The 26,484-nt window shown below is 37.5% G+C and overlaps 1 protein-coding gene across 18 annotated transcripts in view; it reads left to right on the top strand.

Moving 5' to 3' along the window:
- LOC117325189 overlaps nucleotides 1-26,484 on the top strand; it is an 86,935-nt gene that overhangs the window by 47,823 nt on the left and 12,628 nt on the right. For 16 of the 18 annotated variants that reach the window (XM_033881211.1, XM_033881206.1, XM_033881198.1 and 13 more), the window contains 10 exons: nucleotides 10,560-10,766; nucleotides 11,320-11,539; nucleotides 12,561-12,668; nucleotides 13,210-13,313; nucleotides 14,376-14,405; nucleotides 18,082-18,232; nucleotides 18,744-19,023; nucleotides 23,512-23,765; nucleotides 24,030-24,149; nucleotides 26,174-26,329. In XM_033881211.1, the coding sequence (XP_033737102.1) occupies nucleotides 10,560-10,766; nucleotides 11,320-11,539; nucleotides 12,561-12,668; nucleotides 13,210-13,313; nucleotides 14,376-14,405; nucleotides 18,082-18,232; nucleotides 18,744-19,023; nucleotides 23,512-23,765; nucleotides 24,030-24,149; nucleotides 26,174-26,329 (1,630 nt within the window). The remainder of the gene's footprint in view (nucleotides 1-10,559; nucleotides 10,767-11,319; nucleotides 11,540-12,560; nucleotides 12,669-13,209; nucleotides 13,314-14,375; nucleotides 14,406-18,081; nucleotides 18,233-18,743; nucleotides 19,024-23,511; nucleotides 23,766-24,029; nucleotides 24,150-26,173; nucleotides 26,330-26,484) is intronic. The other 2 variants (XM_033881205.1, XM_033881204.1) reach the window with 2 other exon arrangements.

Below are 26,484 nucleotides of genomic sequence, written 5' to 3'. Positions count from 1 at the left end.
GTACAGATTTTAGTATAACAAATGTTGTTGGTGTGTTGTTTATTGGTAGAATCGCCCTGATAACATAGCTCGGTATACAGGTCTGTAATACCAGGACTATATCCCTGACAGTTAGGATGAAACCTAGCAATAGGTGGAGTCATGTAGGTGGTAAACCCGTAACTGACTAAATAACCAGTCAATGAAAGTATTCAACTGAGGCCTCGACAATCTATCAACATCATGCGATTTTGCAAAATGGAATAAGAACATTTAAATGGAGGTATTAATTGACCTTGACCGAATATACCTTAGATTTTATGACAACAGATTCACAGTACGTCATTACAGTAGGATTACACTAAATCTACACACACTTTTACACATACATATAATCATCAATAGAACTTTTATAGACATCTTTAAAATTGATAAATAATGCATATAGATATAGTATATAAAAGTCCAATTATATTTGTGTATATGAACCAGGTGGTAAATTGATAATCATTTGAACCAGAATTATAAAGTAAAAATATATTCCCAACTTTTTTTTTCTGTCAGCATATTTTGCTAATGACATATTTGCTTTTTACTTGTTCCTGTAGATCAGTAGATAATACATGTATATACCTGTAGATTTAAATAATAACCTATGTAATATTATAACCTAGATTGTGTTAGATAGAAAATGTTTTCTTCCATTTAGAAAAATATAAACTTACTATAAAGTCATTTATGATATATAAAGTCATTGCTAAGAAACCGTTTTGGTGATTATCATGGATAATGTTCTTACAAATTCTATCTTTTGTTGGTGTTAAATGTAAACCTATATTATATAAGATGATAATAGGTAACACTAAATATAGAGACAATAGTAATATTTGAGTGATGTCTGTTGTTAAATGATTTAAAGCATTTATAAAGGATGAGTGGTAAAGGTCTAGACGTCCTCAATTTTTTGTAATGTTCTAGTACATTGTATATTAAGGTTTTGATAACCATGGCGATAGAGAAAACACCTATAACCACTATGATAGTTGTACACACTTGTAAGTTGTACTAAGGTGCTTTCCTGTTTCCTCTAGGGGTGGCTTCATAACGGTCAACTTGTCACAATGCCTTCCAACTACATCCGTCCAACCAACCATCCATGTTCGTCCAACCATCCATGTCTGTCTAACCATCCACGTGTTACCCAGTAACTCCACATGCAGCCTCCGTAAATGTGGGCATACGTCTGTTCGTGGATCTTTGTCGAGCTGGATAATTATGGATCGTCTTTGACCTTGCTCTTACATTCAATAGGAATACTTCTTTGGCTGTTTTTTCTGGGATGTTATTTGGAAAAAATGGAACTTTGTTTAGCTGGTTTTGTCACAGCTGCCAGTTCTTTAAGATGAGCTTCCTTTTTAAAAACAGTGTGGCACATACATTCATTTGACTAGTACAGCACAGACATTTTTGAGTAGCACAGATGTTCATTCAATAGGAATTTGTGAGACATGATCTGATTACACGAGTATGTTCCTCTGTGATTTAAGCCTAATAACTTGCATGGAGTCAAGACTCATTGTGATTATTTGTCATGCCAGGAAGTGGATGGAGCCTTCTGACACCACAGCTGTAATGTAACTGTTTGTGTTTAAAACTGTGTGATACATATCTTATGTCTGTCCATGTTAGATGGTATACATGTAATGAAAGATACTAGGTATAATTACTGATATGTAATTAAAACTTCTTGAAGCATGTTAAACTTTTCAATGTAGGGAAAATTATTTTAATGTACATGCAATTCAGGAATTGTGTTTGGGATGACAAATGATGTATCACAAACTAGTACATTTGTATTGTACTTGGTTATATAGGAAACATAATTTCTGAAACTTTCCTGAATCAAAAACCTGTCAAATTATAGTCACATATTGGTTCATATGTAATTCTAATATTGTATGTTATTGTAAGTCTTATAATGGTACGGTGGGAAGGAACGGGACAGAAATGTTTAAAACTGTCTGTATGTTGTAAAGTATCTTATTATGGTACGGTGGGAAGGGACGCGACAGAAATGTTTAAAACTGTCTGTATGTTATAAAGTATCTTATTATGGTACGGTGGGAAGGGACGCGACAGTAATGTTAAAACTGTCTGTATGTTATAAAGTATCTTATTATAGTACGGTGGGAAGGGACGGGACAGAAATGTTTAAAACTGCCTGTATGTTATAAAGTATCTTATTATAGTACGGTGGGAAGGGACGGGACAGAAATGTTTAAAACTGCCTGTATGTTATAAAGTATCTTATTATAGTACGGTGGGAAGGGACGCGACAGAAATGTTTAAAACTGCATGCCTGTATGTTGTAAAGTATCTTATAATGGTACGGTGGGAAGGGACGGGACAGAAATGTTTAAAACTGCCTGTATGTTGTAAAGTATCTTATTATGGTACGGTGGGAAGGGACGGGACAGAAATGTTTAAAACTGCCTGTATGTTGTAAAGTATCTTATTATGGTACGGTGGGAAGGGACGCGACAGAAATGTTTAAAACTGCCTGTATGTTATAAAGTATCTTATTATAGTACGGTGGGAAGGAACGGGACAGAAATGTTTAAAACTGTCTGTATGTTATAAAGTATCTTATTATAGTACGGTGGGAAGGAACGGGACAGAAATGTTTAAAACTGTCTGTATGTTATAAAGTATCTTATTATAGTACGGTGGGAAGGGACGCGACAGAAATGTTTAAAACTGCCTGTATGTTATAAAGTATCTTATTATAGTACGGTGGGAAGGAACGGGACAGAAATGTTTAAAACTGTCTGTATGTTATAAAGTATCTTATTATGGTACGGTGGGAAGGGACGGGACAGAAATGTTTAAAACTGCCTGTATGTTGTAAAGTATCTTATTATGGTACGGTGGGAAGGGACGCGACAGAAATGTTTAAAACTGCCTGTATGTTATAAAGTATCTTATTATAGTACGGTGGGAAGGAACGGGACAGAAATGTTTAAAACTGTCTGTATGTTATAAAGTATCTTATTATAGTACGGTGGGAAGGAACGGGACAGAAATGTTTAAAACTGTCTGTATGTTATAAAGTATCTTATTATAGTACGGTGGGAAGGGACGCGACAGAAATGTTTAAAACTGCCTGTATGTTATAAAGTATCTTATTATAGTACGGTGGGAAGGAACGCGACAGAAATGTTTAAAACTGTCTGTATGTTATAAAGTATCTTATTATGGTACGGTGGGAAGGAACGGGACAGAAATGTTTAAAACTGTCTGTATGTTATAAAGTATCTTATAATGGTACGGTGGGAAGGAACGCGACAGAAATGTTTAAAACCTGCGTGTATGTTATAAAGTATCTTATTATAGTACGGTGGGAAGGAACGCGACAGAAATGTTTAAAACTGTCTGTATGTTATAAAGTATCTTATTATGGTACGGTGGGAAGGAACGGGACAGAAATGTTTAAAACTGTCTGTATGTTATAAAGTATCTTATAATGGTACGGTGGGAAGGAACGCGACAGAAATGTTTAAAACTGCCTGTATGTTATAAAGTATCTTATTATAGTACGGTGGGAAGGGACGCGACAGAAATGTTTAAAACTGCCTGTATGTTATAAAGTATCTTATTATGGTACGGTGGGAAGGAACGGGACAGAAATGTTTAAAACTGTCTGTATGTTATAAAGTATCTTATTATAGTACGGTGGGAAGGAACGGGACAGAAATGTTTAAAACTGCCTGTATGTTATAAAGTATGTATAATGGTACGGTGGGAAGGGACGCGACAGAAATGTTTAAAACTGCCTGTATGTTATAAAGTATCTTATTATGGTACGGTGGGAAGGAACGCGACAGAAATGTTTAAAACTGCCTGTATGTTATAAAGTATCTTATTATAGTACGGTGGGAAGGAACGGGACAGAAATGTTTAAAACTGTCTGTATGTTATAAAGTATCTTATTATGGTACGGTGGGAAGGGACGGGACAGAAATGTTTAAAACTGCCTGTATGTTATAAAGTATCTTATTATGGTACGGTGGGAAGGGACGCGACAGAAATGTTTAAAACTGCCTGTATGTTATAAAGTATCTTATTATAGTACGGTGGGAAGGAACGGGACAGAAATGTTTAAAACTGCCTGTATGTTATAAAGTATCTTATTATGGTACGGTGGGAAGGAACGGGACAGAAATGTTTAAAACTGCCTGTATGTTATAAAGTATCTTATTATGGTACGGTGGGAAGGAACGGGACAGAAATGTTTAAAACTGTCTGTATGTTATAAAGTATCTTATTATAGTACGGTGGGAAGGGACGCGACAGAAATGTTTAAAACTGTCTGTATGTTATAAAGTATCTTATTATGGTACGGTGGGAAGGAACGGGACAGAAATGTTTAAAACTGCCTGTATGTTATAAAGTATCTTATTATAGTACGGTGGGAAGGGACGCGACAGAAATGTTTAAAACTGTCTGTATGTTATAAAGTATCTTATTATGGTACGGTGGGAAGGAACGGGACAGAAATGTTAAAACTGCCTGTATGTTATAAAGTATCTTATTATAGTACGGTGGGAAGGAACGCGACAGAAATGTTTAAAACTGTCTGTATGTTATAAAGTATCTTATTATGGTACGGTGGGAAGGGACGCGACAGAAATGTTTAAAACTGCCTGTATGTTATAAAGTATCTTATTATAGTACGGTGGGAAGGGACGCGACAGAAATGTTTAAAACTGCCTGTATGTTATAAAGTATCTTATTATGGTACGGTGGGAAGGGACGCGACAGAAATGTTTAAAACTGCCTGTATGTTATAAAGTATCTTATTATAGTACGGTGGGAAGGAACGGGACAGAAATGTTTAAAACTGCCTGTATGTTATAAAGTATCTTATTATGGTACGGTGGGAAGGAACGGGACAGAAATGTTTAAAACTGCCTGTATGTTATAAAGTATCTTATTATGGTACGGTGGGAAGGAACGGGACAGAAATGTTTAAAACTGTCTGTATGTTATAAAGTATCTTATTATAGTACGGTGGGAAGGGACGCGACAGAAATGTTTAAAACTGTCTGTATGTTATAAAGTATCTTATTATGGTACGGTGGGAAGGAACGGGACAGAAATGTTTAAAACTGCCTGTATGTTATAAAGTATCTTATTATAGTACGGTGGGAAGGGACGCGACAGAAATGTTTAAAACTGTCTGTATGTTATAAAGTATCTTATTATGGTACGGTGGGAAGGAACGGGACAGAAATGTTAAAACTGCCTGTATGTTATAAAGTATCTTATTATAGTACGGTGGGAAGGAACGGGACAGAAATGTTAAAACTGCCTGTATGTTATAAAGTATCTTATTATAGTACGGTGGGAAGGAACGCGACAGAAATGTTTAAAACTGTCTGTATGTTATAAAGTATCTTATGGTACGGTGGGAAGGAACGGGACAGAAATGTTTAAAACTGCCTGTATGTTATAAAGTATCTTATGGTACGGTGGGAAGGAACGGGACAGAAATGTTTAAAACTGTCTGTATGTTATAAAGTATCTTATTATAGTACGGTGGGAAGGAACGCGACAGAAATGTTTAAAACTGTCTGTATGTTATAAAGTATCTTATTATGGTACGGTGGGAAGGAACGGGACAGAAATGTTTAAAACTGCCTGTATGTTATAAAGTATCTTATGGTACGGTGGGAAGGGACGGGACAGAAATGTTTAAAACTGCCTGTATGTTATAAAGTATCTTATTATAGTACGGTGGGAAGGAACGGGACAGAAATGTTTAAAACTGCCTGTATGTTATAAAGTATCTTATTATAGTACGGTGGGAAGGGACGGGACAGAAATGTTTAAAACTGTCTGTATGTTGTAAAGTATCTTATAATGGTACGGTGGGAAGGGACGGGACAGAAATGTTTAAAACTGTCTGTATGTTATAAAGTATCTTATTATAGTACGGTGGGAAGGGACGGGACAGAAATGTTTAAAACTGCCTGTATGTTATAAAGTATCTTATTATGGTACGGTGGGAAGGGACGGGACAGAAATGTTTAAAACTGCCTGTATGTTATAAAGTATCTTATTATAGTACGGTGGGAAGGGACGGGACAGAAATGTTTAAAACTGCCTGTATGTTATAAAGTATCTTATTATGGTACGGTGGGAAGGGACGCGACAGTAATGTTTAAAACTGTCTGTATGTTATAAAGTATCTAATAAACAGTCTATCAATAATCATTACTATCAGAAGTCATAAATTACAAGAGACAAATTCAGTTAACATGTACTATATACAAGATGTGGAAAAAAAGTTTGTAAGTTATATTTTAAACTGAAATAAATTACACTTCATTGGAGGAGATGGATAATTTATATAATGGATACCCATGATTGTCTCAATGGAAGGGGAAAATGGTATTACCTCAAGGAACTTAAGGTATGAAGATAGTTGACATTTGACTGATAGAAGTTTGGGTATGATGATAGAAGTCCTGTGATGTGATTTTGTATAAGCTCCCACTCTCAGAAAGGATCCATAGTTGTAAGGTAACTGTGATGTATTTTTGTGTATACAGTATACATCAGGTTACAAAAGCAGTATTTTTTTATCTAATGTCATGAAATAGGAATTGTATATATACTATACAGTAATATGTGTAGATAGACTATCTAAATGATGTGTAGTAGATTGATAATCAGAATAAATCATTGACAAATCCAGCGTGATCAGTTATATTTTCTGTTTGAAATACATTTTTACAACATGAAACATATTGAATGTGACATTGTATACCTGATGATGCGGAGTCTGTACAAGTTGTTTTAATGGAAATTTTGGTTGCCATGGTAACCAGGTCAGTGTAGACAGGTTTTGCCTCAATTTTACATCAGTCCTCTCATTGATTCTAAACTTATTTGTTAAAGTGGTATAACTTATTAATGCCTATAATTTGACATATATCTGGTGTTTATCAATGCCTATAACTTGACATATATCTGGTTTCTCCTTAACCGTTACTATGGAATCGTGATGGAGTGCTTCCAATTGGTCGAAACTGAGAAATTGTCTGATAAACCTGAAAATTGGTATCAAAGGGTTTTGAGGGATGGCAATTACTATTTTCTATAGTTTTGGATGTCATTTGGTTGTCATTGTATACAAATGAAGCCTTCTATCTAGACAAATGTTGTCTAGTAGGGCTTTTAATTTGTACTAGCAGTAGACAATAAGCACAAGAACCTATTACTTACCAGTTAAACTGATCAATAGTAAATATAAGGTGTTTAAATACTAGTAAGACAATCTGCAGTAAATATAAGGTGTATATACTAATCAGATAATATACAGTGAAGGTAAGGTGTATAAACATCTTGATATACTGATAAAAAAATGTACTAAGTAGTGTATTGATTTTGTTATTGTTTAACGTTTCTCATTTTATTTGATAGGTAAAAGTTATTCTAACTGACAATTGTGTAAGTTTAGAGATTTCTCTGTTGCTAAACAGATAAAACAAATTCAGTTTATGAAATCAAGAACTGAAAAAAAATTGTATCAGTTTTCAGATTTCTTTGTTGCTAAAACAGAGAGAAGTTTTTCAGTCTATGTAATCAAGGAGTGGGGGAAAAAAAACCCAATGAAAGAGCTTGTAATAAATCGAAGTCAAATTATTCAGCAGTGTCTAATACTGGGTTATCACTGACCTTGGTATTATATAGATTGTAGATTATAAGTATCGATTAGTTGTTGATTCAATTTGAAGTTAGTGTTTTGTCCAGTCTCTGATAGTAATCCTGTAAATCTAAGAATATGTGTTTTACCTGTATAATGAAAATGGGATCCTACCTAATAGAAAGTACTCACAGGTGTGTAGGTATCAGACTGAATAAGCAGATACTAGTGTAAATGAAATGATCTGCCATCAGTTCGTTTTACATACCATATACAGATCTGTTTAAATACTTCAGACACATAGCATATAACTGTAGTAGAGCTGTCTGTCATGTTGTACAGGATATCTAAGATAATTTATCTCACTTGGAAAATTGGATATAACTGGTAATCTCTGGTGATTTTGATTGAGCGTGACGCTATTAATTCAAATGGAGTGAGTAGTCAAGATACCTGTACTGAAGGTCAAAGGAACACAGACACCATGTACATATAAATATTACAGAGAAGATCTTCACAGGTGGCTTGCATATGTACTTCACCAGCAGGACTGTTGACATTTCGAACATGATCATAAACATTTCAATCCTATTTGTTGTCCTTAGTTTGTTGTCATGGAGCTGCTATGTTCCTTCTGCAATGTTGATCAGTCTGAAAGCGAGGGTTTTGTGAAGGAGAAAGCTTCACAAGTTATCAGTTATGTCTGCATAGGCAGAAATCATAGCCAATTACAGGTGAAACTTGAAGAGTTCTCTCCAGATTTGTCAACTTCAAGCTTATAGAAACAGTTTCACACAGTGTTATTCTTTATGCTGGTTTAGGATAAAATGGTAGATCATTATGCTGTTTTGATACCGATGATGGATAATTATACTGGAAACGATCAGTTCACAAGATCTGTGTAAAGAAACAAAGTAAATTGAGCTAAGAAGTTTTTGTTAAGCTGTTTAGCCATTTTACAAGGAAATGTTGACAGTAAAGCCCCCTGTCAGGTCAAGTGTTGGTGATACTTATCGCTATGGTAACTAATACAGCCATCTTCACCTAGAGAGAGCACTTAATCAAGTGTTAATCCTCTGGTTTGATACTGTTTCATTTAGTAAGACCTCCCCAGTCTATAGGAATTTTATGTGGTGAAGAGATTTGAAATAAAACTTTCATGAATTTATTTGGTTTTATCCTATAAAATACTTTGCAGAAACTGAAAGATGTTAAATAAGAATTAATTTTTGTATGTAGATTTTTCTACAGAAAAACACTATTGAATTAAGTCTTCAATCTGAAATACAAACCTTAAAGCGTACCCAGAATGAAAATTGATATGCATTTAGATTGATTCCATTTGAACCCCAAAGAAAGAAGTCGAAAATGATATCAAAATTGGTCCATCCAGTGTCGAGATATTGACACCAGAGTGCGTGGTTTGCACCTGTCGATCGACTACTAAATAGCATTTTCTTTTCTTATTCTCACATTCTTCATTTTTTTAGTGTCATCCAACTTTGAATTTTTGTTCTGCATAATATATTATCAAATTATTCCGGATACACGTTTGTCTATATGACTAAGACTGCATGTCATCAGTATAGTATATATACATCAGTATGGTGTATATACATCAGTATGGTGTATATACATCAGTATAACATCAGTATAGTATATATACATCAGTATAGTATATATACATCAGTATAGTATATATACATCAGTATGGTGTATATACATCGGTATAACATCAGTATAGTATATATACATCAGTATAGTATATATACATCAGTATGGTGTATATACATCAGTATAACATCAGTATAGTATATATACATCAGTATAGTATATATACATCAGTATAACATCAGTATAACATCAGTATGGTGTATATACATCGGTGTAACATCAGTATAGTATATATACATCAGTATAGTATATATACATCAGTATAACATCAGTATACATCAGTATAGTATATATACATCAGTATAGTATATATACATCAGTATAACATCAGTATAGTATATATACATCAATATAACATCAGTATAGTATATATACAGCAGTATATATACATCAGTATAACATCAGTATAAAATATATATACATCAGTATAACATCAGTATACATCAGTATAGTATATATACATCAGTATAGTATATATACATCAGTATAACATCAGTATAGTATATATACAGCAGTATATTTACATTTGGTGTGGCAATGCCCTTATATATTACTAGTAAATCCCTACCAAAAGCAGCTTCATCTATGAGAGTATAACTGAAGTTGCCCTGAGGCAGAAAGCGGGAAATTTGAATTTTGGAAGATTTTTTTCATATTTTTTTTATTTTTGCGATTCATTAATAGAACGTAAATATAAGCGATAAACTGCCTAGATGCGGCAGACCTACTGGTATAACTGCCAGTAGGTCTGCCGCATCTAGGCAGTTTATTGCTTAAATAAAATATATATACATCAGTATAGCATCAATAAAGTATATATACATCAGTATAGTATATATACAGCAGTATAACATCAGCATAATATATACAGCAGTATAGTATGTATACATCAGTATAGTATATATACAGCAGTATAAAATCAGTATAATATATATATATATATATATATATATATATATAGGTATTGCCCTTTTTTATACCCCTGTAATATAGATGGTGGGGGCTAATACTGGAATTAAGGTGTCATTCCATCCGTCTTTGTCCTATCTTACCAGAAGTTTGTCCAGAGTCTATTTATGAAATGTGTATGTGATGAATAAATGAAGGTAGTTGTGGGCCTGCAATTTTTTGTTATTTCTATAATTACTGCCTTTGTGTCCTTCAATGGTTCAACAATTAGCTGCTTGTATTTCAGTGCTGGTTTTGTGATATTCTACGATTTTGTACTGAACCTTGAGCCGAGTGTGTCAGCATGTCGACTCATCGTTGGTCTACACAGTACTTCCCAGGCCATGGGAGAACCTACTGTTCTACCAACTGTTTACTGTGAGCCAGCTACTAGAGCCACCTATATGCAGAATGTATCCAACGCTGTAATTGGTGCTCGTCAGCCAGTACCCAAGTATGTATAAACACTGTCACAGTCTTACACGTGTCTACTGATTGTATATGCTGTAAAAAAGAAAGATGATTGTAGTTGTAAAAGCTCTTTATAGTTGAATGTTATCATTAGTAAGGAGAGCTAGCACAGTTATCTTCCTTACTCTACAATACAGTCCTGTTTTATGTTGTGTATATCATCAGTAAGGAGAGCTAACACAGTTATCTCCCTTACTCTACAATACAGTCCTGTTTTATGTTGTGTATATCATCAGTAAGGAGAGCTAACACAGTTATCTCCCTTACTCTACAATACAGTCCTGTTTTATGTTGTGTATATCATCAGTACGGAGAGCTAACACAGTTATCTCCCTTACTCTACAATACAGCCCTGTTTTATGTTGTGTATATCATCAGTACGGAGAGCTAACACAGTTATCTCCCTTACTCTACAATACAGTCCTGTTTTATGTTGTGTATATCATCAGTAAGGAGAGTTAACATGGCTACCTCCCTTACTCTACAATACAGTCCTGTTTTTATGTTGTGTATAACTGTTTTATTTGTATTTGTAGATGTCCGCCCAGCTCAGACCTAGGTATAGTGGTGGAGCTTCAGCTCTCTGGAGGACCAGCGTCCGACTATGACCGACATAGTCTCATCACACGTGCATGGGTCAAAATTCCCATATTTGACAATGATCAGAGATTAATGGCTGGAAAGTTCCGTATACCATTCCGGAATGTCCCTATCAAACCGTTCTTCCATGCTAGTCAGTTACAGAGCCTCCAAAAGGTAAGAGAGACTTAAACATTGATCATTGGTCAACATAGTTCTCGAATCAGACATGAGTTGTGAGATTTATGGACTCATGTCATAATTTCATTAAATGAAACAGATGCCATTATCGAGGGATGGAACCTTGAACTTCTGGCTTACACACTCAGCTGATCAAACTAAATTAAAGATCTCCTTAGTCGAGTGGTATATTGTGGCTAGTATTTACCAGGGTTACATGTATTCTCTCTAGTCGAGCGGTATATTGTGGTTAGTATTTACCAGGGTTACCTGTATTCTCTAGCCAAGTGGTATATTGAGGCTAGTATTTACCAGGGTTACCTGTATTCTCTCTAGTCGAGTGGTATATTGTGACTAGTATTTACCAGGGTTACATGTATTCTGTCTAGTCGCGTGGTATATTGTGGCTAGTATTTACCAGGGTTACATGTATTCTGTCTAGTCGAGTGGTATATTGTGGCTAGTATTTACCAGGGTTACCTGTATTCTCTCTAGTCGAGTGGTATATTGTGACTAGTATTTACCAGGATTACCTGTATTCTCTAGCCAAGTGGTATATTGAGGCTAATATTTACCAGGGTTACATGTATTCTCTCTAGTCGAGCGGTATATTGTGACTAGTATTTACCAGGGTTACATGTATTCTCTCTAGTCGAGTGGTATATTGAGGCTAGTATTTACCAGGGTTACATGTATGCTCTCTAGTCGAGGGGTATATTGTGACTAGTATTTACCAGGGTTACCTGTATTCTCTCTAGTCGAGTGGTATATTGTGGCTATATTATTTACCAGGGTTACATGTATTCTCTCTAGTCGAGTGGTATATTGTGGCTAGTATTTACCAGGGTTACATGTATTCTCCCTAGCCGAGTGGTATATTGTGGTTAGTATTTACCAGGGTTACCTGTATTCTCCCTAGCCGAGTGGTATATTGTGGTTAGTATTTACTAATGACAAATGACAATGAAATGATTTCATGTATTAGAGACTTTATTAGGATTTTTTTTTATCGTTTCAGTACGGAGAGTGTGAGTTATATTACCGCCTGGTCAATATGCGAGATATGGAGATTCAATCAATGAATCAGATATCTGCTACCAACCAAAACCAGTACCGGGCACCAAATGTACGTTTATTTACTTATCTTCTTACTAAATGTAGATCTCTGATATTTTGTGTGTTTTGTTTTAGAAATTGAAAAAAAAGAAAAAAAAAAAAGAATGAATTTTTTCATGAAGAACCAATACAAAACATGGAAGGTTTTTAAGAAAAATATATAGTCAAAGTACTCTCATGTTAACATTTTATAATAAAGATTCCATTCCATTTTGTACAATATCATGTATTTGGGAAAATACAAATACATGGATGAACAAATCAGAGGGACATGTTTAAAACATTAGTACTTTTTTGTTATAATTATAAAACAAACTATTTCAATGAAGTATATGATACAGAGGATCTGAGAGTGTTTACTAACATATATACCAGTAGCTTTCACAAGTTCTAGCTGTTTGATTTTGAATTAGCTTTTGATTTCTGAATTAGCTGACCTTTGAATAACCTTCACATGTACGGTATTAATTAGCTCACCAACAATTAATTTCTGTAGTTTATGTAAATTAGATCTCTCCGCTTTATTGTACAGGTATTAAATTTTGTTTCAGATTCCTCCACCGCCCCCGAATCATAAACCATTTACACCACAAATTCTCCCTCCTCCCCCCTCCGCCTCTATCCCTGGGTCAGCAGGAGAAGGCAATCGTTACAGGTAGGACATCATAGCCTCACAGTGTTGATAGAGGGTTGATAATACAACATGCGGACTCCCTAACATCAAGTTTTATATAGACGAGACTAATACTTTTCAAGTTTTATCACAAGTTTAACCCTAAGAGAAAACATTGAGTCAATTATATATGAGATTGTATACTGTATATGTTAAGAGCATTTTGTACAGAGCTGCTTAAGATCTTAGTTAATATCAAATCATATCAACTTATTGGTATAGTTGTACATACAGTCAAACCTGGGTATAAAGGACACCCAAGGACTGTATTTGTTGTGTGAAATTTGTACCAGGTAATTGTAGTTAACATGTAATGTTTTGAAAAAAAAAATCAACACATATTTTTTCAATAATGATTTTTGAGGACTGATAAACAACTAGATCAGACATCAACTGTGTTCATTATAAGAATTGTAAAGATAAAATGTATGTGAAAGTAACATATTAGCAAAGGAGATAAATATACTCTGTTTCCACATTTTGCTGGGAACAGTTATAGACTGTTTTATATAATGACCTACGTAGAGAGCTGTTTCTTTCTCTCAATTATGGTGCTTGTTTGTGTCTCGAATATGTGCCACTCGTTAATGTCCTAACTCTGGGTATGTTGGTATTAGTTTCACACATAACCATTAAGTAATTACTGAGGTGTGTCTTGTGTTTGGGTACCAGAGGGGAGGAGGAGATTTTTAGATATACGATTGTAAGTTGTGACGACAATAAGAGCTATACTGCCTGTCATCTTATACAAGTAAACTGTCATCTGAACTATTATCAGTGTTTTTACTGATTGCACAGACAATAACATTTGTATATTAATGCTTCAGTTGAGTTAGAAAATATAATCATGAATTTTTAAGAATTGTTTTCTTGACTAACAAATTTCTAATGTACAGGGAACTATACTGTTGGTAAGTTCCCATGTTTATAGCTAAATCAAGTACACTTACATTGTACAGGGTACATATATATGATTGGTTATAAGGGTAGGTTTTTATAGACATTTTAGATAGATCTGAGGTAATTTTCCTTTTGTTTCCACAGTTCTAGTATTAAACACAGTACAGCTATCAGGTAGAAATTCCTGTTTTACAGTTCTGTTTCTTAAGACATGATCCCATGGGTGTCTGAGTTTCCCACCTAACAGGTCTCCCTCTGATGATATAATCCCATGGGTGTCTGAGTTTCCCACCTAACAGGTCTCCCTCTGATGATATAATCCCATGGGTGTCTGAGTTTCCCACCTAACAGGTCTCTCTCTCATGATATTATCCCATGGATGTCAGTTTCCCACCTAACAGGTCTCCCTCTGATGATATAATCCCATGGGTGTCTGAGTTTCCCACCTAACAGGTCTCCCTCTGATGATATAATCCCATGGGTGTCTGAGTTTCCCACCTAACAGGTCTCTCTCTGATGATATAATCCCTTAGATGTCTGAGTTTCCCACCTCACAGGTCTCTCCCTCTGATGGGATAATCCCATGGATGTCTGAGTTTCCCACCTAACAGGTCTCCCTCTGATGATATAATCCCATGGATGTCAGAGGTTCCCACCCTAACAGGTCTCTCTCGGATGATATAATCCCATAGATGTCTGGGTTTCCCACCTAACAGGTCTCCCTCTGATGATATAATCCCATGGATGACTGAGTTTCCCACCTAACAGGTCTCTCTCTGATGATATAATCCCGTGGTTGTCTGGGTTTCCCACCTAACAGGTCTCCCTCTGATGATATAATCCCATGGTTGTCTTGAGTTTCCCACCTTACAGGTCTCTCTCTGATGATAATCCCATAGATGTCTGAGTTTCCCACCTAACAGGTCTCCCTCTGATGATATAATCCCATGGATGCCTGAGTTTCCCACCTAACAGGTCTCCCTCCGATGATATAATCCCATGGATGTCTGAGTTTCCCACCTAACAGGTCTCCCTCTGATGATATAATCCCATGGATGTCTGGGTTTCCCACCTAACAGGTCTCTCTCTGATGATATAATCCCATGGATGTCTGAGTTTCCCACTTAACAGGTCTCTCTCTGATGATATAATCCCATGGTTGTCTGGGTTTCCCACCTAACAGGTCTCCCTCTGATGATATAATCCCATGGATGTCTGGGTTTCCCACCTAACAGGTCTCTCTCTGATGATATAATCCCATGGATGTCTGGGTTTCCCACCTAACAGGTCTCTCTCTGATGATATAATCCCATGGGTGTCTGAGTTTCCCACCTAACAGGTCCCCCTCTGATGATATTATCCCATGGTTGTCTGAGTTTCCCACCTAACAGGTCTCCCTCTGATGATATAATCCCATGGATGTCAGTTTCCCACCTAACAGGTCTCCCTCTGATGATATAATCCCATGGGTTTCTGAGTTTCCCACCTCACAGGTCTCTCTCTGATGATATAATCCCATGGTTGTCTGAGTTTCCCACCTAACAGGTCTCTCTCTGATGATATAATCCCATGGATGTCTGGGTTTCCCACCTAACAGGTCTCCCTCTGATGATATAATCCCATGGGTGTCTGGGTTTCCCACCTAACAGGTCTCTCTCTGATGAGTTAATCCCATGGATGACTGAGTTTCCCACCTAACAGGTCTCCCTCTGATGATATAATCCCATGGATGTCTGAGTTTCCCACCTCACAGGTCTCTCTCTGATGATATAATCCCATGGTTGTCTGGGTTTCCTACCTAACAGGTCTCCCTCTGATGATATACTCCCATGGGTGTCTGAGTTTCCCACCTCACAGGTCTCTCTCTGATGATATAATCCCGTGGTTGACTGAGAGTTACCCACCTAACAGGTCTCTCTCTGATGATATAATCCCTTAGATGTCTGAGTTTCCCACCTCACAGGTCTCTCCCTCTGATGATATTATCCCATGGTTGTCTGAGTTTCCCACCTAACAGGTCTCTCTCTGATGATATAATCCCATGGTTGTCTGAGTTTCCCACCTCACAGGTCTCTCTCTGATGATATAATCCCATGGGTGTCTGAGTTTCCCACCTAACAGGTCTCTCTCTGATGATATAATCCCATGGATGTCTGGGTTTCCCACCTCACAGGTCTCTCTCTGATGATATAATCCCATGGGTGTCTGAGTTTCCCACCTAACAGGTCTCCCTCTGATGATATAATCCCATGGATGTCTGGGTTTCCCACCTAACAGGTCTCTCTCTGATGATATAATCCCATGGTTGTCTGAGTTTCCCACCTAACAGGTCTCTCTCTGATGATATAATCCCATGGATGTCTGGGTTTCCCACCTAACAGGTCTCCCTCTGATGATATAATCCCATGGATGTCTGGGTTTCCCACCTAACAGGTCTCTCTCGGATGATATAATCCCATAGATGTCTGGGTTTCCCACCTAACAGGTCTCCCTCTGATGATATAATCCCATGGATGACTGAGTTTCCCACCTAACAGGTCTCCCTCTGATGATATAATCCCATGGATGTCTGAGTTTCCCACCCTAACAGGTCTCCCTCTGATGATATAATCCCATGGATGTCTGAGTTTCCCACCTAACAGGTCTCTCTCTGATGATATAATCCCATGGGTGTCTGAGTTTCCCACCTAACAGGTCTCTCTCTGATGATATAATCCCACGGTTGTCTTGAGTTTCCCACCTAACAGGTCTCTCTCTGATGATATAATCCCATGGATGTCTGGGTTTCCCACCTAACAGGTCTCCCTCTGATGATATAATCCCATAGATGTCTGAGTTTCCCACCTAACAGGTCTCTCTCTGATGATATAATCCCATGGATGTCTGAGTTTCCCACTTAACAGGTCTCTCTCTGATGATATAATCCCATGGTTGTCTGGGTTTCCCACCTAACAGGTCTCTCTCTGATGATATAATCCCCAGATGTCTGGGTTTCCCACCTAACAGGTCTCCCTCTGATGATATAATCCCATGGGTGTCTGAGTTTCCCACCTAACAGGTCTCCCTCTGATGATATAATCCCATGAATGTCTGGGTTACCTACCTAACAGGTCTCTCTCTGATGACATAATCCCATGGGTGTCTGAGTTTCCCACCTAACAGGTCTCCCTCTGATGATATAATCCTGTGGTTGTCTGAGTTTCCCACCTAACAGGTCTCTCTCTGATGATATAATCCCATGGTTGTCTTGAGTTTCCAACCTAACAGGTCTCCCTCTGATGATACAGTATACTCCCATGGGTGTCAGAGTTTCCCATCACACTCTAAGTTGTTCGAATTTATTTAACAATGTTTTATAGTACATGTATATGGAGCTATTGTTTACCTTATCAATTTTGTAATTATTTGTAGCTATAAATGATTTTCTTTTGAATAAGTAACAATAGGATTATGACCAATTAGGTAATTATATTCTGACTAATTATCTTTAGTTTTTAGTTTGCTCTTTGATGAGTGATTTTATGATGTAGGTGATACATTTTCACATCATAATTCAAAGTTCTGTTAATATTTTTCTAAGGAGCTTAAGTTTACAACAAAAAGTGTGTGTTTAGTTTTTTTCACTTTCTTGTATAGTGTGGAGAATTATTTGAATGTAAAAAAAATTCTCACTTTGAGTTAAATGTTCCAAATATTTGTTTGAGTGGTAAATATATTTTATTGTTTTAATCTAAAATAAAAGTTGCATTATCTATGTTTTTTTTCTTTGAAAAGTTGTAACTGTCCTCTGAAATTAAATTTCTATTTTACTTGGAATGAAAAATACCCAGTTGTGTATTGTATACTACAGCAGCCGCCAGGGACAGCGCTTACCTACTATACGCAACGCCCCCCTCCAACCACAGGATACAACAATAGGATTCCAGGTTGACCGCGTCAAGCACGCTGAACAGGGGGAGGGGAAAATGAGATTGACTGCTTATTATGCTTCTACTGGAAAGGTAAGCGGGAAGAAAACATCCAGGATGGTGATATGATGGACAGCTGTATGATGTCATCATTCTTTGATGTTTGTACAATCCTCGATTATATATCTATGTAGTACATCCACAAGTTTGTACAATACTTTGTTTATTTAAACATTTAAAATCATCTGCTATATTTTGAGTACCTCTACAATTCTCTACTATATATGGGGGCCGCCGTGGCCGAGTGGTTAAGGTGTCCCGACACTTTATCACTAGTCCTCCACCTCTGGGTCGCGAGTTCGAATCCTACGTGGGGCAGTTGTCAGGTACTGACCGTAGCCCAGTGGTTTTTCTCCAGGTACTCCGGCTTTCCTCCACCTTCCTGACATGTCCTTAAACGACCCTGGCTGTTTATAGGACGTTAAACAAAAATAAACCAAACCAAACCAAACTACTATATTTATATATACCGGTATACAGTACCTCTACAATTCTCTACTATTATATACATACCAGTTGTACATTATCCTATTCTATATTACAGGTTGTACAATCTTCTGCTGGGCCTGTTACATGTAGTACTACTGCTGTCAGGTCTAACTTCAAACATGGCTACCATGTCTTCGGCCAACAAGAGGCCACTTTTAGTGACATCGAGATGCAAGGGGACATGATACTAATGGCACGCTTCTACTTACGCAAACGACAACAAGACGACTCGGATGATTATCTGATACAGGACAATGCCCAGGAGGCAACACTCTACGACAACGAAACTCTTGTAGCCTGGGGAGCTATCCCCATTGTTCTCTCCAGTGACCCACGTAAGGATGTAGCTAGTGTTGTATTAGAAACTGTTGTTAACCTTTAATAAACCTCCAACCTCAAGGTTTAGTTAGAGGTTAAATTGTAATTATGGTATATCAGTACAGTGTTAGGTTTGGAGGAGGGAGGTAAACTGTAATTAGGGTATATCAGTCCAGTGTGTTAGGTTTGGAGGAGGGAGGTAAACTGTAATTAGGGTATATCAGTCTAGTGTTAGGTTTTGAGGAGGGAGGTTAACTGTAATTAGGGTATATCAGTCCAGTGTGTTAGGTTCGGAGGAGGGAGGTAAACTGTAATTAGGGTATATCAGTCCAGTGTTAGGTTTGGAGGTAAACTGTAATTAGGGTATATCAGTCCAGTGTTAGGTTTGGAGGAGGGAGGTAAACTGTAATTATGGTATATCAGTCCAGTGTTAGGTTTGGAGGAGGGAGGTAAACTGTAATTAGGGTATATCAGTCCAGTGTTAGGTTTGGAGGAGGGAGGTAAACTGTAATTATGGTATATCAGTCCAGTGTTAGGTTTGGAGGAGGGAGGTAAACTGTAATTAGGGTATATCAGTCCAGTGTTAGGTTTGGAGGAGGGAGGTAAACTGTAATTAGGGTATATCAGTCCAGTGTTAGGTTTGGAGGAGGGAGGTAAACTGTAATTAGGGTATATCAGTCCAGTGTTAGGTTTGGAGAAGGGAGGTAAACTGTATTTAGGGTATATCAGTCCAGTGTTAGGTTTGGAGGAGGGAGGTAAACTGTAATTATGGTATATCAGTCCAGTGTTTGGTTTGGAGGAGGGAGGTAAACTGTAATTATGGTATATCAGTCCAGTGTTAGGTTTGGAGGAGGGAGGTAAACTGTAATTAGGGTATATCAGTCCAGTGTGAGGTTTGGAGGAGGGAGGTAAACTGTAATTATGGTATATCAGTCCAGTGTTAGGTTTGGAGGAGGGAGGTAAACTGTAATTAGGGTATATCAGTCCAGTGTGAGGTTTGGAGGAGGGAGGTAAACTGTAATTATGGTATATCAGTCCAGTGTTAGGTTTGGAGGAGGGAGGTAAACTGTAATTAGGGTATATCAGTCCAGTGTTATGTTTGGAGGAGGGAGGTAAACTGTAATTAGGGTATATCAGTCCAGTGTTAGGTTTGGAGGAGGGAGGTAAACTGTAATTATGGTATATCAGTCCAGTGTGTTAGGTTTGGAGGAGGGAGGTAAACTGTAATTAGGGTATATCAGTCCAGTGTTAGGTTTGGAGGAGGGAGGTAAACTGTAATTATGGTATATCAGTCCAGTGTTAGGTTTGGAGGAGGGAGGTAAACTGTAATTAGGGTATATCAGTCCAGTTTGTTAGGTTTGGAGGAGGGAGGTAAACTGTAATTGGAGTAAATCAGTCCAGTGTGAGGTTTGGAGGAGGGAGGTAAACTGTAATTAGGGTATATTAGTCCAGTGTTAGGTTTGGAGGAGGGAGGTAAACTGTAATTAGGGTATATCAGTCCAGTGTTAGGTTTGGAGGAGGGAGGTAAACTGTAATTAGGGTATATCAGTCCAGTGTGAGGTTTGGAGGAGGGAGGTAAACTGTAATTATGGTATATCAGTCCAGTGTTAGGTTTGGAGGAGGAAGGTAAACTGTAATTATGGTATATCAGTCCAGTGTTAGGTTTGGAGGAGGGAGGTAAACTGTAATTAGGGTATATCAGTCCAGTGTTAGGTTTGGAGGAGGGAGGTAAACTGTAATTAGGGTATATCAGTCCAGTGTTAGGTTTGGAGGAGGGAGGTTAACTGTAATTAGGGTATATCAGTCCAGTGTTAGGTTTGGAGGAGGGAGGTAAACTGTAATTATGGTATATCAGTCCAGTGTGTTAGGTTTGGAGGAGGGAGGTAAACTGTAATTATGGTATATCAGTCCAGTGTTAGGTTTGGAGGAGGAAGGTAAACTGTAATTATGGTATATCAGTCCAGTGTTAGGTTTGGAGGTAAACTGTAATTAGGGTATATCAGTCCAGTGTTAGGTTTGGAGGAGGGAGGTAAACTGTAATTATGGTATATCAGTCCAGTGTTAGGTTTGGAGGAGGGAGGTAAACTGTAATTATGGTATATCAGTCCAGTGTTAGGTTTGGAGGAGGGAGGTAAACTGTAATTAGGGTATATCAGTCCAGTGTTAGGTTTGGAGGAGGGAGGTAAACTGTAATTATGGTATATCAGTCCAGTGTTAGGTTTGGAGGAGGGAGGTAAACTGTAATTAGGGTATATCAGTCCAGTGTTAGGTTTGGAGGAGGGAGGTAAACTGTAATTATGGTATATCAGTCCAGTGTTAGGTTTAGAGGAGGGAGGTAAACTGTAATTAGGGTATATCAATCCAGTGTTAGGCTTGGAGGAGGGAGGTAAACTGTAATTAGGGTATATCAGTCCAGTGTTAGGTTTGGAGGAGGGAGGTAAACTGTAATTAGGGTATATCAGTCCAGTGTTAGGTTTGGAGGAGGGAGGTAAACTGTAATTAGGGTATATCAGTCCAGTGTTAGGTTTGGAGGAGGGAGGTAAACTGTAATTATGGTATATCAGTCCAGTGTTAGGTTTGGAGGAGGGAGGTAAACTGTAATTATGGTATATCAGTCCAGTGTTAGGTTTGGAGGTAAACTGTAATTATGGTATATCAGTCCAGTGTTAGGTTTGGAGGTAAACTGTAATTAGGGTATATCAGTCCAGTGTGTTTGGTTTGGAGGTAAACTGTAATTAGGGTATATCAGTCCAGTGTTAGGTTTGGAGGAGGGAGGTAAACTGTAATTATGGTATATCAGTCCAGTGTTAGGTTTGGAGGAGGAAGGTAAACTGTAATTAGGGTATATCAGTCCAGTGTGTTAGGTTTGGAGGAGGGAGGTGAACTGTAATTAGGGTATATCAGTCCAGTGTTAGGTTTGGAGGAGGGAGGTAAACTGTAATTAGGGTATATCTGTCCAGTGTTAGGTTTGGAGGAGGAAGGTAAACTGTAATTAGGGTATATCAGTCCAGTGTTAGGTTTGGAGGAGGGAGGTAAACTGTAATTAGGGTATATCAGTCCAGTGTTAGGTTTGGAGGAGGGAGGTAAACTGTAATTAGAGTATATCAGTCCAGTGTTAGGTTTGGAGGAGGGAGGTAAACTGTAATTATGGTAAATCAGTCCAGTGTTAGGTTTGGAGGAGGGAGGTAAACTGTAATTATGGTATATCAGTCCAGTGTTAGGTTTGGAGGAGGGAGGTAAACTGTAATTAGGGTATATCAGTCCAGTGTTAGGTTTGGAGGAGGGAGGTAAACTGTAATTAGGGTATATCAGTCCAGTGTTAGGTTTGGAGGTAAACTGTAATTAGGGTATATCAGTCCAGTGTTAGGTTTGGAGGTAAACTGTAATTATGGTATATCAGTCCAGTGTTAGGTTTGGAGGAGGGAGGTAAACTGTAATTAGGGTATATCAGTCCAGTGTTAGGTTTGGAGGAGGGAGGTAAACTGTAATTAGGGTATATCAGTCCAGTGTGTTAGGTTTGGAGGAGGGAGGTAAACTGTAATTGGGGTATATCAGTCCAGTGTTAGGTTTGGAGGAGGGAGGTAAACTGTAATTGGGGTATATCAGTCCAGTGTTAGGTTTGGAGGAGGGAGGTAAACTGTAATTAGGGTATATCAGTCCAGTGTTAGGTTTGGAGGTAAACTGTAATTATGGTATATCAGTCCAGTGTGTTAGGTTTGGAGGAGGGAGGTAAACTGTAATTATGGTATATCAGTCCAGTGTTAGGTTTGGAGGAGGGAGGAAAATTGTAATTATGGTATATCAGTCCAGTGTTAGGTTTGGAGGAGGGAGGTAAACTGTAATTAGGGTATATCAGTCCAGTGTTAGGTTTGGAGGAGGGAGGTAAACTGTAATTAGGGTATATCAGTCCAGTGTTAGGTTTGGAGGAGGGAGGTAAACTGTAATTAGGGTATATCAGTCCAGTGTTAGGTTTGGAGGAGGGAGGTAAACTGTAATTAGGGTATATCAGTCCAGTGTTAGGTTTGGAGGAGGGAGGTTAACTGTAATTAGGGTATATCAGTACAGTGTTAGGTTTGGAGGAGGGAGGTAAACTGTAATTAGGGTATATCAGTCCAGTGTTAGGTTTGGAGGAGGGAGGTTAACTGTAATTAGGGTATATCAGTCCAGTGTTAGGTTTGGAGGAGGGAGGTAAACTGTAATTATGGTATATCAGTCCAGTGTTAGGTTTGGAGGAGGGAGGTAAACTGTAATTAGGGTATATCAGTCCAGTGTGTTAGGTTTGGAGGAGGGAGGTAAACTGTAATTATGGTATATCAGTCCAGTGTTAGGTTTGGAGGAGGGAGGTAAATTAATCAAGGTCTAATCACCTTTGAATACTTTGAGTAACTGGGCCCTTCTATCTATCTCAACTACATGCAGACATAAATGTTATTATAGTATCATAGTATTACTGACCTGTTATGATGGAATCTAAATTATTGATGTTTATTTCTATTTCTTTGCAGAAATCACATCTAGATCTAGAAGAAACTTTAACCCAAATACTATGACAATAAACTCAGGGACACATACAATTAAACTCTTCTATCCTCCGGCGGCTGAGGCAGGTCAGATACCATTTGAGGAAATCCCAACCAACCGGGACTGGAAACGCTATGGGAGGAGTACTCTCAGAATACACATCTTCCAGGGTGAGCCACGCCCTGGCTCTCTAACCCCAAGTGAAAACTCTGATGATGGCGAGGATGTCCTTCCTGAGGTAAGTTGATGACCCCTGGATGATAAAGGTCAGAATACAGTTACATGTAAAACCTCCAGGATAGCATTAAAAAGTAACAATAGTAATGAAAAATTTCACAAATTGACTTTGTATATTTATTACATATATCATCTGTTTAACAATGTATATTTATTACATATATCATCTGTTTAACAATATCAGGATGAATTTGGACAATATAATTAAAGAATAAGTTGGGTGTAAAGCTTACTATAAAAGATAACAATACTTTGTCACCTTTAGTATACCTGGCTGCCCCTGGAGAGGAAGGCACCACCTAAGGACCCTTTCCTCAAGGGTGATGGATTTGATGTGTACATAGATGGGGGGAGATACTTCCCGGACTCTGTTAGCTTTACCAAGGTAAGATAAAGGTCACAGTAAAATAGTCCCGGACTCTGTTAGCTTTACCAAGGTAAGATAAAGGTCACAGTAAAATAGTCCCGGACTCTGTTAGCTTTACCAAGGTAAGATAAAGGTCACAGTAAAATAGTCCCAGACTCTGTTAGCTTTACCAAGGTAAGATAAAGGTCACAGTAAAATAGTCCGGACTCTGTTAGCTTTACCAAGGTAAGATAAAGGTCACAGTAAAATAGTCCCGGACTCTGTTAGCTTTACCAAGGTAAGATAAAGGTCACAGTAAAATAGTCCCAGACTCTGTTAGTTTTACCAAGGTAAGATAAAGGTCACAGTAAAATAGTCCCGGACTCTGTTAGTTTTACCAAGGTAAGATAAAGGTCTCAGTAAAATAGTCCCGGACTCTGTTAGTTTTACCAAGGTAAGATAAAGGTCACAGTAAAATAGTCCCGGACTCTGTTAGTTTTACCAAGGTAAGATAAAGGTCACAGTAAAATAGTCCCCGACTCTGTTAGCTTTACCAAGGTAAGATAAAGGTCACAGTAAAATAGTCCCGGACTCTGTTAGCTTTACCAAGGTAAGATAAAGGTCACAGTAAAATAGTCCCGGACTCTGTTAGCTTTACCAAGGTAAGATAAAGGTCACAGTAAAATAGTCCCGGACTCTGTTAGCTTTACCAAGGTAAGATAAAGGTCGCAGTAAAATAGTCCCGGACTCTGTTAGCTTTACCAAGGTAAGATAAAGGTCACAGTAAAATAGTCCGGACTCTGTTAGCTTTACCAAGGTAAGATAAAGGTCACAGTAAAATAGTCCCGGACTCTGTTAGCTTTACCAAGGTAAGATAAAGGTCACAGTAAAATAGTCCCGGACTCTGTTAGCTTTACCAAGGTAAGATAAAGGTCACAGTAAAATAGTCCGGACTCTGTTAGCTTTACCAAGGTAAGATAAAGGTCACAGTAAAATAGTCCGGACTCTGTTAGCTTTACCAAGGTAAGATAAAGGTCACAGTAAAATAGTCCCGGACTCTGTTAGCTTTACCAAGGTAAGATAAAGGTCACAGTAAAATAGTCATTAAAGATGCCACAGTCTATACACTGATTGTCATGATAATTTATCAAATGCCAAAGACGGTATAGAAATAAATAACAACAAATAAGAAAATATAATAGCAGTGCCCTAAAAATGATTGCTTACAAGACACAATCATACATACCAAATACATTATAGATCCTAGGGGTGGAGTCTTATGGGACACAAACTTACATACCAAATAGATACTACATATTTTTGCCAGAGAAATATAGAAATTCATCAAACTGATAAAACCTATATTTTCACTGCAGCGATGAGTAGTGTAAATATAAGATTTTGCAGTGAAAATATAAGTTTTCTGTTTTTGACCAATTAGGGTGAACCTTTGTATTCACCTCATTGAAATTGATCAATTTTTCAATCGAAGCGGAGATAGATAAATTGGTTATTTTGCTGTATTTCTGAAATATTCAGACTAGCTTTTGACAAAATACTCACTTGTCGTTAGCTATTAATGCACAGATTCTCTGATAGCAGCAGAAAACGATTAGATTGTGCTGATCAGTTCCTTCAAAATGGCGCCATCAAGATGACGTGGAGTAACTGATTCCCGCACTATTTATTTTTCTTTGTCTTTAACTTTGTTTTTAAGTATATGAAATGCAATAAAAAGAAAATTGAATGGTTTCCCGTTGAATATAACATGTATTTCACTCGTATGACAGAATATTTCAATACTTTTCACTTGTGCTTCGCACTCGTGAAAATATCAATATTCTGTCATACTCGTGAAATATGTTATATTCAACGGGAATACATTCAATTTTCTTTTTATTGCATTTCATATACTTAAAAACAAAGTTAAAGACAAAGAAAAATAAATAGTGCGGGAATCAGTAATGACGTCATCAATATTAAATGGGAAACAATTCAATATCCTCTATATACTCAAGAAAATTACACAGTATTTTACTTGACTGTAATTGATGGTTATGTAGGTGGCTGGTCGACTACTGGACAGGAAATATGAGGTACACGGCCGTGATATAAGTACCACAGTGAAACTGGACAGTGATATACACAGCCCAGTGTATGAGGACAAGACAGAGTTTAGGGAGAGTAATATCCCTCCATCAGCGACGCTTCTACTTAAGGTAAAATATCTCTCATCAGTAAATTATCTCCCCTCATCAGTAAATTATCTCCCCTCATCAGTAAAATATCTCTCATCAGTAAATATTTCCCCATCATCAGTAAATTATCTCCCCTCATCACTAAATTATCTCCCCTCATCAGTAAAATATCTCTC

The sequence above is a fragment of the Pecten maximus genome, chromosome 4 (genome assembly GCF_902652985.1).
Source record: "Pecten maximus chromosome 4, xPecMax1.1, whole genome shotgun sequence".
Lineage (NCBI taxonomy): Eukaryota > Metazoa > Mollusca > Bivalvia > Pectinida > Pectinidae > Pecten > Pecten maximus.
The sequence above is the reverse complement of the archived record's forward strand: the minus strand, read 5'-3'. Positions and strand labels throughout refer to the sequence as shown.